This window comes from Peromyscus leucopus, chromosome 18 (genome assembly GCF_004664715.2).
Source record: "Peromyscus leucopus breed LL Stock chromosome 18, UCI_PerLeu_2.1, whole genome shotgun sequence".
Classification (NCBI taxonomy): Eukaryota; Metazoa; Chordata; class Mammalia; order Rodentia; family Cricetidae; genus Peromyscus; species Peromyscus leucopus.
In genome coordinates this window covers 8,281,225-8,296,917 of record NC_051078.1, presented here as the reverse complement: position 1 = coordinate 8,296,917, position 15,693 = coordinate 8,281,225, and the positions used below count along the sequence as shown (strand labels likewise).

Here is a 15,693-nt window from a genome sequence, read left to right as displayed (position 1 = left end):
ACGGTGAGAGGCATAAGCTGAAGATCTCCGTGCACAGTGTTTTAATAATCATGAAAGTTATGAGCGGAACCAAGTGCGACAGAGCCCACCGCCCAGGAGGTGGAGGCAGGAGGATCAGTAATTCTAGGTTAGCATTAGCTATATATTGAGTTTGGCTATGGTGGAACTATGTCAGAGAAAGAAAAAAGAAGGAAGGGAGGGAGGGAGGGAGAGGGGAGGGAGGAGAGGGAGGGAAAAAGGAAGGAAGGAAGGAAGGAAGGAAGGAAGGAAGGAAGGAAGGAAGAGAGAAGGGAGGGAGGGAGGGAGGGAGGAGAGGGCAGAGGAGAGGGAGGGAAATTAAGAGAAGAGGGTAAAAATGTCACACACGTGGGGCATTTAAAAACAGACATCACATTTCTTCGGTGTAGGTCTAGCTCTAAGGCCAGCTCTTCATTACAGCCCCTTAGTTCTATCCGGCTCCGGGAGACCATCCAGGACACAGGGGACACTTAGTCCTCTCGCTGGGTCCCTCTGTCACAGCCTTCTGTAACCTGAAGAGGGTTACCCTTTGTAGTGGTATTTGCTCTGCCCATGACCTTGGGCTATAGGGCCTGAAGTGGGCGGTGCCTCCTGCTCGTGACTCACTCGTGGGCGGAGCAAACACCACTCCAACCAATACTCCAAGTTCATCAGCTTGGTAAGGTGGTCCTTACTCCACTTAGCCAGCTCGCTTGCTTGACATGCTACTTCTCAACAGCACTCTGGAGTAGGTATTACTATCAAATTACCCCCAGGGTAAACGGTCGCAGAGTGAGTGGGCCAGGATGCCCATCTTTAGCAATCTAAACCCCGAGGCTGTGCTCTGACCCACCACGCCCCAAACAACAGGTACAAACCTGGCTAACCTTCTTTCTTGCAGAGTGTCCTGCTGTTAGGGAGAATGCCAGGAACATGCAAAAGATGAATGGCCACAGAAACAACGAGAGGAACCAGTGTGTCACAGCACACAATGCTCTGTGTACATTACTTCATGATGTGATCCCAGGGACCGCAACAGGAAATGAGATGCCCAACCGAAACTTAAATAAAATGCGGGCCTAATTACAAAAAGGTGGATATTTATTTATAGATCAGGTATCTGAGGAACACAGATAGATGTGTATAATTAAAGCTCTACAGAGCTTTAAAAAAAAAGGAGGGGGGGTGGCAGCCTGGAAATCTTCCAAAGACAGACTTTGGGTAACACATTTGAAAGTGTCCATAAAACTCTGCAAGTGTCCACATCTGCAAACTCACCGCTTTCTGTTACCACATGACCGGGAAGGAGCCACCCACTGTCTGTGATGCTGAGGAGAAAAAGCAGGAACCCGAGGCAATGAACAGAGACGGGGTGAGCCCCAGTGTGGCTGTGTGTAGAGATGGGCGGAAAGAGGAATTGGAACCTGGTGTAAGAGCAGTGGAGTCTTGAATGTGATCATAAGAGCAGTGGAGTCTTGTATGTGAGCGTAAGAAAGAGCAGTGGAGTCTTGTATGTGAGCACAAGAGCAGTGGAGTCTTGAATGTGAGCGTAAGAGCAGTGGAGTCTTGTATGTGGAACCTACCTGAGTAGATGCCTGAGAGGGGTCACGACAACAAAGCAAACCATCCTCTCGTTCTGCCTTCCGATCTAACTATGATTTCTTCTCGTACAGAGCCCTCTGTTCCACGACAGGGAGGCCTTCCCTGTGAGTTCCTCTCCAGGAGCACCATGCTTGAGCCTTCAGAACTGTGAGCTTAATAAATTGTTTTCCTTCATAGAATGCCCAGCCTCTGGCCTTTCATTATGGCAACAACAACAACAACAACAATAAAAAAACTAATACAATCATGATAGGATTATTTACACTTTCTATTTCTTCAACTCGGTTTTTAAAAATTGGACTATTAGAGCAATGTGTCCATTTTCACATATTTTAAATAGATTTTTTATGATATCATATTTTCCTATCATAAAAATATAGGCCCCTGTGCACTGAGTGTAAAATACTTTTAAATGGTTTTTGTGGGGGGCTGAGGATATGGTTGGTACAGTGCTTGCCCAGCATACATGAAGCCCTGGGTGATACATGCTTGTAACAGAATTTATTAACGTACCCAGGAGAAAAACCAACCATAGCTTGGGAATTATAAACCAAGTACGTGCCTTCAAGACAGATTAGATGAACCAAGCTATTCATAGCAACAGAAAGGACCAAAAGATTGGAAGAGTAGAAGGTAACCACAAGCCATGAGACAGATGAAGAAAGGTATTACAGAGGTGAATGAATGTTGCCTCCTAAGGCAGACAAAGCTGCTCAGGAAGTCCTCAGAAGACCAGATGAAAAGTCTGCATGCGGGTGGGCACGCCTTAATCAGCACTTGAGCAGACAGCGATCTTTGTATTCGAGGCAGCTGGTACCAAGTGAGCTCCAGGAAAAAGCGCAAAGCACACAGAAAACCTGTCTCGAAAAAACAAAAAAAAAAAAAAAAAAAAAAAAAAAAAAGAAAAGTCTGCATGGACGCCAGAGAGGACAGCCTTATAGCTCCTTTCTGGAAAGCCTGTCTTGCCCGGCTAATGAATGGGGTTCCATCATGGTTCCTCCTGGGAAGGGATCTTTTCTAAGTCAAAAGGTCTTTCTCTGTACTAGAAATCGAAAGAGAAATTAACAGAATCCAAAGTGACCATACTATGGTGTGGTGATACTTTATTTGTGCTCTAACAAATGATGCTTGCCTGGGGATCAGAGGACAAGCAGCCACTAATTAAACAAGCAGGCGTAGCACACGCCTTTAATCCTAGCATTTGGGAGGCAGAGAGTCACACAGACCTCACTGGGAACAGAGCCAGGCGTGGTGGCACATACCTTTAATCTCAGCACTAGAGAACCATAGAGGTCTGGAGAGTCTGTACAGACAGACAGGAAGTGATAGAGATGGGTGGAAAGAGGAAGTGATGCAGCTGGGCGGAGAGAGGAAGTGAGATGGCAGGGCACAGAAAGGAATATAGGCGTGGGAATACAGCTCTCTTGGGCTGAGGATTTCTTAGCAGTAAGAACTTGTGGCTGTGGCTTCTTCTCTCCCTCTGATCTTTCAGCTTTCACCCCAGTATCTGCTCTGGGTTTTTCATTAAATAAAACCATCTAGCAATTTGTGTTGCACTATGGGGTTTGGGGTATTGTTTTCTGAGCCCCATAAAAATGGCAACAGACTAACAGAGTAGCCAGATCAATAGGGCAGAGGCCACTTCCTTCCTTTTCTTGTCCTCCCTGGTGTGGTTGGTCTTGACACGTGGCTCAGGATGGCTTCAAACCCGACATAGCCTGACGGAGCCTCCCAACAGCTGCAACTACAGCTGGGCACCTCATCGGGTGAGACTTCACTTCTCTGTCACAGAAACAGCCAGAAGACAGTCTTAAAAGAGATCGCACCATCACTCGTGAGGACGAAAGACGGGATCCTGGCGGCAATGTAACAGCAGCACATGAAACGTGAAACTTTACAGCGAGATATTTTAAATAATCAGCTACACGGGTGACCTTCATCCCATGGAGAGGAGGAGCTACAGCCACACAGATGCTAACGGCCCCCCGGCTGACTTATAACGCATGCCCCGCTGTCTCAGTTAAAAGGCCAATGACTTTTCAAGGAAGGGGAACAGACGCTAAAAGGTGTTGAGGGCTGGGAACGGTGACCCATTGGTCATGTTTTTGCCTAGCGGGAACAAGGCTATCGGTTTTATCTCCAGTGTCGTAAGAAAACAAAAATAAGATGTATTTGGAAGAGAACAATGAGGGAAGATTGGCCTACTGAATGTAGCTCGGTGGTGCCTGCCTGGGATCCCAGCACTTAGGAGGTGGAAGCAGGAGGATCAGGAACTCAGTTATCCAAGGCTATGTATCTGGCCAGAGTTCTAGGTTAGCCTGGGTCACATGAGACCTTGTTTAAAAAAAAAAAAAAAGAAAAAGTATAGTAATTAAGATAGTGTCATACTGGTATAAGAAGACATTAACAATTGAAACACAAGAGTGGCCAGAAATAATCATGCATTTCAAACACCTGACTAAGGTGGTTCAGTGGTTAAGAGTGCACACTGACCTGAGTTCAGTTCCCCACACTCACATCTTGCAGCTCCAGGGTACTCAGAACCTTCTGGCCTCCTCGAGATCCTGCACCCATGTGCATACACACCCACCCAGACATATATGCACACACATAATTTATAAACAATAGAAAAATAAATCCTTAAAAGACACATGTATTAAAGAAATGAAGAAAAGAAAGTTGTCCATACTTAAAAACCTACAAAATATATCCTTAATGTCCACAATGTCAAAAATAAATCTCAGCTCAATTAAGAACTTCCATATTATCCAGGTGTGATGGTGCACACTTTTGATCCCAGCACTCGGGTGGCAGAAGCAGGCGGATCTCTGTGCGTTTGAAGCCAGCCTGGTCTAAGGAGTGAGATCCAGGACAGCCAGGAATACATGGTAAGGCCCTATCTCAACAAAAAAAACCCTTCCATATCCAAAGCAAGTGAAGAACATTTGGAAAAACAATGATAAAGGTACATGTCTCTCTGACGTCAGAGTAGGAGAGGGTTACTTGAACACCAACATAAACATTAAGGTTAGGCGTGTTGGTACACACCTATCTTTTGTCAAAGTACTGGGGAGGCAGAGGCAGGAAAATCACTGTAATTCTGGGGCCAGAATGGTCTGCATAGCAAGTTCCAGGCCAGCCAAGGCTACATACTAAGACCCTGCCTCAATAACAAAAACAAAAACAAAAAAAACAACAACAAAAAAATTAAGTCAGAATAATTGACACTTGAACAAATCAAAATAACTTCGGTTTGCCAAGCAACATAATTTTTAAATGTCAAAACATAAGCTAGAAGCTGAGAGAATTATGTTTGTAATGTAACAGACAACAGACTAATATGAAGAACGTATTAGAAATGAAAACTCACAAATCAGTAAGAGGCAAAGACATGAGTAAGTACTTCAGCTACGAAAACAAATAGGCCGTGAATATGTGAAAAGATTTTCTCTCATTAGCAATCTGAGTCATACAAATTAAGACAAAATACCATTTCACTCTGAAGACTGCCTCTTTAAACATGTGTCTTCCTGGCAACTGCCTGTCTTACTCTTAAGCTGGCTCTCTCCTTTGAGGTCACTAGCCTATGCCTAGCTATGAGGATATCTAGCTATGACAGGTGACTACATTTCCCAGCCTCCTTTGCAGCAAGGTATGGCCATATGACTTGTCAGTTCTTACCAGTTACATCAGGAATTTATATGTCCTATGAGTAGTTGGATTTCAAAACCTTGTACCTGCTTTTCCCTTGCCACAAGCCAGAATACATACATATTCAAGACCTGGTTTCAGACAGGCACCATGTTCAATCTCCTAGGCTCTGGTAGCACTACAAAGTAAAGGAAGACTGGGTAATTTAATGGATCCTCGTGGCCTGAACTAAACACCTGCACAGTTAGATGAACTAGAAAGGGGCTTCTAGTGAGGCATGGGGACAGCACATTTCTAATCTCAGCACTATAGAGGCTGTGGGAGGAGGATTGCTGTGAGTTCAAGACCAGCCTAGGCTACTAAGTATGTTCCAGGCCACCCGAGCTAGAGGGAGACTGTCTCAAAATAGCAATAATGATAGTGATGATAATAATAATAGAAACATCTATATTTTAAGGCACTGTTGTTATTTATTATTGTTGTTATTTAGGTCTGTGGGTTTCAAGGTTTGTTTTTTTTTATAGGGTTTTGTTCATTTGTTTTGAGATGGGGTCACTCTATGTAACCCTAGCTGTCCTAGAACTTGCTATGTAGACCAGGCTGGCCTCAAACTCATGGAGTTCTGTCTGCCTCTGCCGCCCAAGTGTGCCACCACGTCCCCCTTTCTTTCTCCTTATTATAACAGTATAGCCTGTGCCTTAACTAATGTGGTCAATTCTACATGTTTTTCATGTGTCTGGTCTTCCCATTCTCCCCTGGTAAGAACATAAATCCTGTAAGTCTAACAGACACATACAGCATTTGGTACGTTATTGTTATTCAGGACAGCAAAACTACAAACAGTTCAAATGTAACATGGAAAGAGCAAGCAGCGTGTGGTATTTCCATGTACTACTGTAATACTATATACCAGAGAATATTTCCGGTAGGAATGAAGTTATAGGTGCTGATATTATTAAGTGTTGACATAATATTAACTTAAAAATGGATGTCATAAGAATATATACTGGTTTATTTCTAGTGCTAGAGATAAAAACTATGTTCTTGTCCAAACCAGACAAACATTTTGTCACTGACACCTACAGCCTTAGCTACCTTTAAATATCATATTAGGAAAATTACACACACACACACACACACACACACACACACACACACGCACACACGCATGCGCAGAAATGTGAGGAATCTCACATATAAAACTTCAATGTCATAATTTCAACCGTAAATACCAAAGCATATATCCTTAAAAGATAGTTATTAGATATGCCAAATTTATATTATTCCACATTTCAAAATTTAATAATTCCTCAATACCATTAAAAACTCAGTACATATTCAAACAACTCTACATTCTTCATATATGAATGTACCATATATCAAAGGTATAAAAAAATTTAGCCAGGCGGTGGTGGTGCATACCTTTAATCCCAGCACTCAGGAGGCATAGGAAAGTGGATCGCTGAGTTCGAGGTCAGCCTGTGAATTCTAGGACAGCCAGGGCTACACAGAAAAACCCTCTCTCAGAAAAAAAAAAAAAAAAAAAAAAAAAATGCAAAGTATAAAAACTATAGTGAGCCTTTAAAGAAAACAAATGATTAATACTAAGTTCTAAACTGTTGGGTAAAAGTGGGAAAAAGAGAAGTATGTCCCCAAAGACAAGCATGGGAATTTCTATGACACTGGCCATATCTGGTACCCAGAGATCATCTTCCTCTTACTCCTTTAACTGTCAATGATCACAGTCTGTAACCTCGTGTATGTTTCAGAAGGAGGCATGGGGGGAAGGGGGGAGCAAAGGGACAGTGTGCTCCCCCACCCCCGCCACCCCCACTACCCCAGCCCCGCCACCACCCACCCTGCACCCAGCTCCTGCTAGCTAAACTCAATGTAAAGAACTGAAGCGTGTCACCGAGTCATAAGTAAGCAAGAGGTGTGGAAGTCCCTGTGGGTAAGTTTGACTGTCACCAACACAGAGACCATACTTTCCTTTGCCCACCCTCTTCCTCCAGGAAAGTGAGGCTGAACTTGGTATTCCAGCATTAAGTCTCAAAGTGTGGGAAGGGCATAGCAGGATCTCAAATGCAGGATCGAAGAGCCATTACCCAACAAGTAACTAACTACTTCCTGCCCATGACGGTTCTTTGTGTACCTGTGAAGTGTGTCTCCCCATGGGAAGAGGCCACAATGGCAACCCCACACTCTAAGTACCCAATAATGTTAGTTCTGGTTATGATTATCTATGACTCGCATCACCATCCTTTTATAGACCTTTTCTTTTCAACTGTTATAATTCACCATGTAATAACTACTATTCAAAAACCATTATCAGTGACTGCATAACACTCCACGTGTACAAATTAGTCAACGCCAATGAAATCTACTCAGCCATTACTCACTGTTAAGACACTGACACTATCCGCAGCCCTGAGTCTTTCTAAAGAAGTTACAAAACAATTTTAATTCTACTTAATGTTGTAGTCATACTTGGTGGGGGAACTCTAGCTAATTCTGAATGATCACCATGCTAATTTGGACTATAAATGAATTTTTATTTTACATTCTACTCTCTTCATTCAGTAACTGTTTCATGAAGCCCTGATACAAAGGGGGGGGGACAGGGGGTTGGGGAGCTGAATCAACAATGACATTATAAGAAATTGCTCTCGAGTGAATCAGAAGCAAATTGGCAATGAATGAAATTCTCATTTCTAAACTAATTTATCAAATAAAAAATATGCATAGACTGTAAAAGTAGTCGGGTGTGGTAGTGCGTGCTGTAATCTCACATCTCAGAGACATGAAGATCCAGTCTCTAAGCCATGTATGGCACAGAGCGAAGGCAAGGCCAGCCGAGGATGCAGAGTGAGGTCCTTTCTCAGACACTATGGAAATAAGTCAGTGACTTTACTGACATCGCAAGAATGCTGTCACTCACAGGTAATCCCAGTGAGTGGCCTCCAGTTTTTATTTTCCATGTAGCACCATTAAACAGAAAGAGAGAAAACTCTAAAGCAAAGTCCTAAGCAAATATGGCCGCCCAGTCTCAGAAAAATCACTTTTAGAGCTAGTTCTGTGCCCTTGAATAAAAAAAGGTAATGACCCAGAACAAAGTCCACCTTTATGCAGCGCTTTGTGGGGCTAGAGGGTCGACTCAGTGGTTAAGGGCACTGCAAAGGGCCTGGTTTGTTTCCCAGCACCCACATGGCTCCATCTGCAACTCACGGTCCAGAGGATCCAGCACCCTCTTCTGGCAACCGCAGGTACTGCATGCAGGTGGTGCACAGACACACATGTAGGCTGAACACCAATACACGGAAAATAAAACGTAAAAATCTGATTTTCTTTTAAAAAAGAGTGTTTACTGCTCTCGCACAGGACTCAGGTTCAGTTCCCAGCACCCACACTGGATGGCCTGTGACTCCAGCTCCAGGTTATCTGACTCCCTCTTCTGGGCTCTGCAGGTTCCTGTATACACGTGGTATACATAAACTCAAAGCAAGCACACACATACACATATATAAAAATAAATAAACCAACCTTTCTAAAGAGCCTGGGATCTTTCACGCCCATAGAATTCCTATTTTTAACTCCCCCAGGAAACACTTCCATTCTAAGGTCCGTGTTCTTTCTGAGGCTAATTTGAAAGCTACCGCGCATACAATCCATGTAGGTCGGGAGATTGGAGATTAGGTATCTGGATTTCAAAAGGGTTATTTAAATCAGAGCATAACAAGAGTTAGGTAAGACACAAATGAAATGATTATACAGTGACAATGACAAACATTTATTGAGCACTTACTGTATGCCAAGCCTGCATTACGCATTTCCCACAAATCACCCCCATGACGGCCTCACCAAGACAAGGCAGTCCTATTATTATCCCTGTCCTGTAGATGAAGAGATTGCATCCTCAATGTCACAAGAGTAATTAGTAGCGAGGCAGATAGCTACCACCAAGCCTGCACTTAGAACGCGGTGCCCCATCTCTTCCCAGGAGATGTCCACAGGGCTGAGCTGGAAGGTTGTCAATAAATTAGAAAGTAACTCTGGATCCAGAAGTAACAATGTTTTCACATAAGTATCTATCAAAAGCAGCAGACAAGAAACGCGGTTTATGATTACTTGTTTACATGGATCAACTCAGTAGCGTGAACAAAGGAAGACTAAGGAGGTGGGAACAATGTTACAACACAGTGCTCCCCATCTGTGATCGCAGTTCTTGGGAGGCGAAGGCAAGGAGAATCAGGAGTTGGAAGTCATCCTCGGTTAGAGGAAGTTCCAGGCCAGCCAAAAAAAAAAAAAAAAAAAGGAGACAGACAAAGAAAGGCAGGAGTAGGAAGAAGAGGAAGGTGGAAAAGAAAAGTCTGACACAATCTGCTCCAAAACCCGAAACCGGCAGCCTGGCTCCCCCTGGTCAACCCAGGCGGGGCAAAGCAATGGAGACGGAGGGAGCTGGGGTTTCCCACCTCGTGTCGGACCCTAACCTTCACGGTCTTGCAGAAGGACACGCTTTGCTCAAAATGACCTCCACAAGTGTCGGTCAATGGATTTTGTAGCTAGGAAAGTTAGTCAGGTAAGCAAGCCCATGATAGTCACTGCCATTCGTTTGAACCAAACAGCAAGCCAAGTGTGGGTGTGCACATTCACCACGCTGCTTTTCTTGACCTTAAAGGCCACCCCGTGAAGCTGCTCTCTGGGCCAGTGCTGGTCTGTTGAAATGATCTTGGCGAGGAGGGGGAAAAAAACCACCCGGTTAGAGATCATTTACTAACTTGAATTGTTCATCCTCCCCCGACTCCCTTTGGTTCAACTGCGAGTCCTTCAGTGACTAAATCCTCAGTGGGTTAGTATCCTGCCTCCATCTACTTTGAGAGAGACCTGAAAGCAAACGGTCACTCCTCAAATGAGGGGGACCCCGATTCTAGTCTCAAGGAAGTCCCAGTCATATACAATTCTAGAGCGGTCAGGAGGCCTCCCCACGTCCTATGAATGACTGGGTTGGTCAAAAACATGTCTGAAATCCCTCCCAACCATAAACGTTTAGCTCCAAACTGAAACAGTTGTCCCTTCCCAGGTTATATATGGCAACGGTAAAGCAGATTCCATGACCATTCTAAGAACACTTAATGCTTTTTAACCTCCCTTGTAAAGCCCACGGCACGACATGGACTCATATCTTAAACTGCTATTTCCTTATGTTCCATGAGGTACTGAAGTGTACTTTGTGTAGCTCAGGTAGCAGAGAGGCCAAGGGACAACAGATTTTCCCGGTCCTTCCTGAACACGTCCCACAGAGCAGAATGTGGGGGCTGGGGTCAGGTTGCCATCCTAGGAGATGCTGCAAGCCACGGCTGTCCATTCTGAACAACCAATGCGCGCTACTAAAAACCGACGTGTCTCATTAATTTCACCTCATAAAACGCATCACTTCTCGCTTTGGGTTTTCACTTAGGTGACTCCCCGATCCTTTCTCTACAGAATTACCGAGGTTGCTCAGAGAGACCCCCAGGTAATCCCCAAGGCTCCTGTTAGCCAATCAATCTTTTCACTGCTCATTTGCCAGAGGCGATAACGAGTAGACATTAGCCGTTTGGAATTTCATACACTTATCCACCATGCTTGCTTTTGAATGCCCAACCCCCAAAGACATTTTTTCCCTGGATTCTGTCTTCATCCATTCTTCCTTCTCCTCTCTTCCCCTGCCCTTTCTTTATTTCCTTTTTCTAAAAAATAGGGTCTCTGCCTCAGCCACTCCAAGTGCTCTCTTGATTCTGGGTTTGAGATGCTGACTAACCAACATGACATGGCTGGACCCTCTACTCCAAATTAACACGGGTCTTTCAACGTGGCTTGGTATGCTCCTGCGCCGGAATGAACTGTTCTTTAACTATGTGGATAACTCCTACCTCATCTTACAAATTTCTTCTATATTTGTCTGATCATGGTTTTAGTTTTCCATATTCTTTATTGAATTATAATGGGATTTCCCAAGAACTCGATTGACTCATTACGGAAAAAAAAAAATTAAAAGCAAAGATGATCCCATCCATATCAGGACAGCCAAGAAGAGAAAAAAAAAGTGAAAAGCTTGAACATTTTATGAAGCAATTAATATGAATTTTCATGACATCTTCAATTAGATTCAAAGACCCTAAGGACTGAGAAAATGTAAATTCATCATAGATAAGAAAAACCACACCCCAGAGACAAACAAGAGACCTACCCAACACCAATGAGAGAACTAGATGCAGTTATGGCCACACACATGAAATTACACATTATTACCAGAGACTGAGGACCACCCCCAGGTAGTCTTGTTCTCAGAACCTTTGCAGGCAGCCACAGCGATGAAATCTAGGAGCTGAGTTTTCTGTCAGATCAAAATACTATCCCAGGAATTCTGAGGTAAATCCAGTTGTTGTCAGGGGAGTGGGAGACAGCAAGAAAGAACAATACCCCAGAGTCTTGGGCTCTAAGTTGGAAGGTGAAAAGAAAAAAAAAAATCATCTCTAATGGAAATGGTTCAGAATCATCCATTCGCTCACCTAAGCTACCAGAATTCACACATGGGCTTCATTCATTGGGAACAGACTTAATTCTCCACCAAAGCCCGGTTTTTCCTCCAGCAATGGAAGAGGCCGGCTTCTTTTGTTTAGCATCAGAGGAAGTAGCTAGCTGGAATTAAAAGAGTAGGTTATTCCACAATCGAAAATCTAAATCCCAGCCTGGTGCCCGGCTGCACACCCCTTCACGAGGTAGCAGGGAAGCGGAGAGGTTAGGAGCCCAGAGGTGGTGCTCTCTCTCCGGCTCTCCTTCCTAAGGGGTCTGCTTCCCAGGACAGCCGGCTTTCAGCACTGTGAACTGTCATCTCTCACACTCTAGCTTTTGCCCAGGAACACAGGTGAATCTGTGGCTGGGAGTGACCTGACTGAATTAAAATACCCAATTCCCACGTTTGCATATGAGTACAGTGAGCCAGGTTCCTAGGGACTGGATAAAGTCTGGCCACAGGGCAGGGCCAGGCAAGGCAGGGCAGGTTCACTAAAGTCCTAAACCTAGAACTGGGTGTGGACGGTGGAAGGGAGTATAGGCAAAGGTCACATTTTGTGGGGCTAAATTATTTCAGAAAGAATTTTCATGTTCATGATTTTTGCTTAATTTTAGATTTGACAGATACATTGTAACAAATCCCATTTGGCTGGATCTTTAATAAAGAAGGTGCATAACTCTCAGATACTCACGTTATCACCTATCACAGAACTTACACCCTCGAAGAAATTAAGGTAATATTCAAACCTGTCATCGATTCCTTTTTCAGAGAAGGGGCCAATTACAGTCAAATGGCCTAAAGTGAGACACCCCGATCAGGAGAGGATTATGGGAGTGAATCGTGCCAGGGGGGCTCCAAGCAGTCAGAAAGCCAGACTGCCACTTCTGGAAGACCCGCCACAAAGAGCCATGTGGAAAACCTGCCCAGGAAAATGGTGATTGCGAGCAGGAGCCCTTCCTGGGAATGAAAGGTTTTAGACTGCCCTGGGGAAAACTGTTATCCTCATTAGAAAGTTTACCTGACGAGGAGGAGATAATTCTCTGCTGATGTAACTTGGACATCAACGCTAAAGAGTTCATGGGAGTGATCTTCATGACAGGCAGAAAGAAGTCTGTGTTCCTAAAACCACTCTAAAGGTCAGCCCTGAAACGTGTGTCCGGTTTGACTGTAACTTGGTCTCAAGTCACCTTCCCACTCAGGTGACCCAGGATTCCCTGGTCCCATGTCCTCTCCAGGTCCCCAAGCCTTTTCCCAACTTGACCACACAAAAGAACACTGAGGCGCCAGCCTTTCCCCAGGCAGGCGCAGTTAAGGTTGCCTCAGCCGCCACAGCAGGGTATATAAACATAGGTGTTGCTAGAACAATCTTTCTGAACTTTGCATTAAATGCACCACTGAACAGCAGAGATCCCAACACTCCATCCATTGTCTTCCTCAGGAAACATACAGAGAGACCACACATGGGGGCGGGGGCAGCAAACACACAGATGTTTATTAAAACTCCCCAGCGCCAAACAAAACACTTGAATTGGAGGGGAAAAAATATTTTTAAAAGTATGAAGCACAGAAAGTAAGAAAGACTTGATCCACCTTAATTGGGTTGCCTTCGTTAGTTGACTATGCAAATGGACTGAAACTACTTATTCCTATACTCACGCCTTCATTTCATATGCAAGCGCCCTCCAGCAAATGATAAAGCAATATCCTCCCGTGAGTGTGAAGGATGGCACCCGATTCCTGCTCCAAAGGAGGAGTCAGATTCCAGGAGTCGCTGTAGGTTTAACTGGCAAGGCTTTGAGAGAGCTGTTTTATAAAAGGGGACTCGCCCTACTAAATGAACAGGGAAAAGTGTGCCTGTCGGAAACAGCCTTCGCTCGGGGAAGCGCCCGGCCACTCAGCGTTCAGACTCTACCAAATGACTCCATAGAAAAAATATGCCGTGACAATGATTTCACATCAAAAAAAAAAAAAGGGGGGGGGGGTTGATGGTAATGATGACAACCAGGCAGGAACTCTGGGCGCTGCCGGCCTGGCCGAGTAAATCGCCAGCTGAAGGTGATTAAGTTCCAGCCAGTTGTCTCAGTGTTGGAGGTGGGAGCTCCAGCCTGGGGAAGCCACCTGGTATCCTGTCCCAGTGGGTCTGATCAGGTTAAGACCGGCTTCTAGGACGCCCTGGGGTGGGGTGGGGGGTCAGCCAGGAGCCGAGCTGTGTCCCCTCGCCACCTTCCGCCCACGCAGACAACCAAGTTACACACGGGAACTCCAGGAACACAATGACAAGGGAAGGCACACAAAAGGAGCGAGGCGGCCGCTCCCACCCTTACCTTTCACTTGACTTTCATACTCGGCTATGATCTCTTTGTCCTTTTTGAATCGGCTCGGGGTGGACATTCTCCGGCTGTTCCGGGCTGGCTTTCAAATGGGGGGCGAGTTCTTGCCGGGTGGTCACCGGCCAGTCGCCCGTCTCCTTGGAGAGGCACAGAGTTGCACTCACTCCCCTCTCGCCGAAGGAAGCCGGAGGCAGCACCCTCGGGAGGGACGGGTGGGACGGGAGGAGCGAGAGGAGGAGGAGGAGGAGGAGGAGGAGGAGGAGGGAGAGGAGCGATTAGAGAGAGCCGGGCGCCGGCACCATGCTCCGGGGCTGAGCCGCCTTGGGCGCTGGCGAGCGGAGCCCCAGCCGGGGAGGCGAGCCGCGCAAACTCGGGCGAGCGTGTGTGGCTGGGGCGGGGAGAAGGGGGGGCGTCTCCCGGCCGCTTCCTCTACGGCCGCCGCGGGGCGGACGCGGGGATCGCGCCAGCGCGGAGCACCATTGTTGAGACCCGCGCGCGCGCGGGGGTCGCGCCCCGCCGGCCACCGCCGCCTCCCTTCCTGCCTGCGCCCCGCGCCCTGAGCTTGGTTGGGATGCCGCCGCCTCTGCCGACGCCCGGCAGGCCGAAGGGATGGCAGTCCCCACGCGTGTCCTCTCGGCGGGACTCGAAGGGCGGCGGCGGCGACGATCGGACGCGCCCGGTTCAGCCCCGGTGGAGTTGGCGTCTCCGGAGCCGGCGCCGCGAGGGTCCTCTGCCGCCTCGCTCGCCCGGCGCCTCCTGGGCTCTTTCTCCGCCGCCCACTGGCCGCTGCTGCCCCCTGGCGGCCGCGACGACACGCGCACCCGGAGCCGCGCCCCCCGCCCGGCGGCCGCCCAGTCCTCGACGCGCGTTCGGCCCACCGCTCGCAGAGGGCGGCTGCTGTTGCTGCTGCTGCTGCTGCTGCTGCTGCTGCCGGCCGCGTGGACTTAGGAGAGGCGGGGTCCTGTCGCCCGGGGGGGGGGGACGGCGTTCCTGGGCCGACCCCTTCTCCGCCCTCGCCCTGGAAGATGGATGCTCCTTGTGGCCAACCCGAGCGGGGCCCTGCGCACCCAAAGGCTGCCACCCTGGGCGTCGCCCCCTGCGCCTCCGCTCTGCCCGGGCTCTGCCCGGTGGGCGACATTGGGAGACCCCTCTGAACTTGGGAACAGACTCCCCCAACCCTTGCCGCCTTCCAACTGGGCTCTGGCCATGCTCAGTAGTTGAAGTCCAGAGTTGGGTGTCACCGTAATGGACCCCAAGATGTTGGACCCCAGGAGGAAAACTGAACACTGGATGGCGAAGGACTTCCCTGTTAAAAATCGGAGAAGGAAGCTCTACATTTCAGGCAGCGAGGAAAACTTCTTGACACAACACATTCTCCATCCTAGATACAGCTCGGTGCTAGGATGGCAGAGAAAGGGTGGTATATTAGGAATCACCCACATTTAGGATGTTGCTAGCTTTCACCCAGCTGTGTTTACCCTTTAGGACCTTTCCTGGATCCTCTCAAATTAATTTCCTAAATGCTGTGGTCCTGATTTATCAAAGGCCAAGGCATACCTG

At 46.9% G+C, this 15,693-nt stretch overlaps 1 protein-coding gene across 2 annotated transcripts in view; it reads right to left on the bottom strand.

The window, feature by feature from the left end:
- The window catches only part of Srgap1 (SLIT-ROBO Rho GTPase activating protein 1), a 269,344-nt gene extending 254,715 nt beyond the window's left edge, over positions 1 to 14,629 (bottom strand). For both annotated transcript variants that reach the window (XM_028869595.2, XM_028869594.2), the window contains exon 1: positions 14,128 to 14,629. In XM_028869595.2, the coding sequence (XP_028725428.1) occupies positions 14,128 to 14,194 (67 nt within the window). In that variant the 5' untranslated portion in view covers positions 14,195 to 14,629. The remainder of the gene's footprint in view (positions 1 to 14,127) is intronic.
- Positions 14,630 to 15,693: the final 1,064 nt, after the last annotated feature.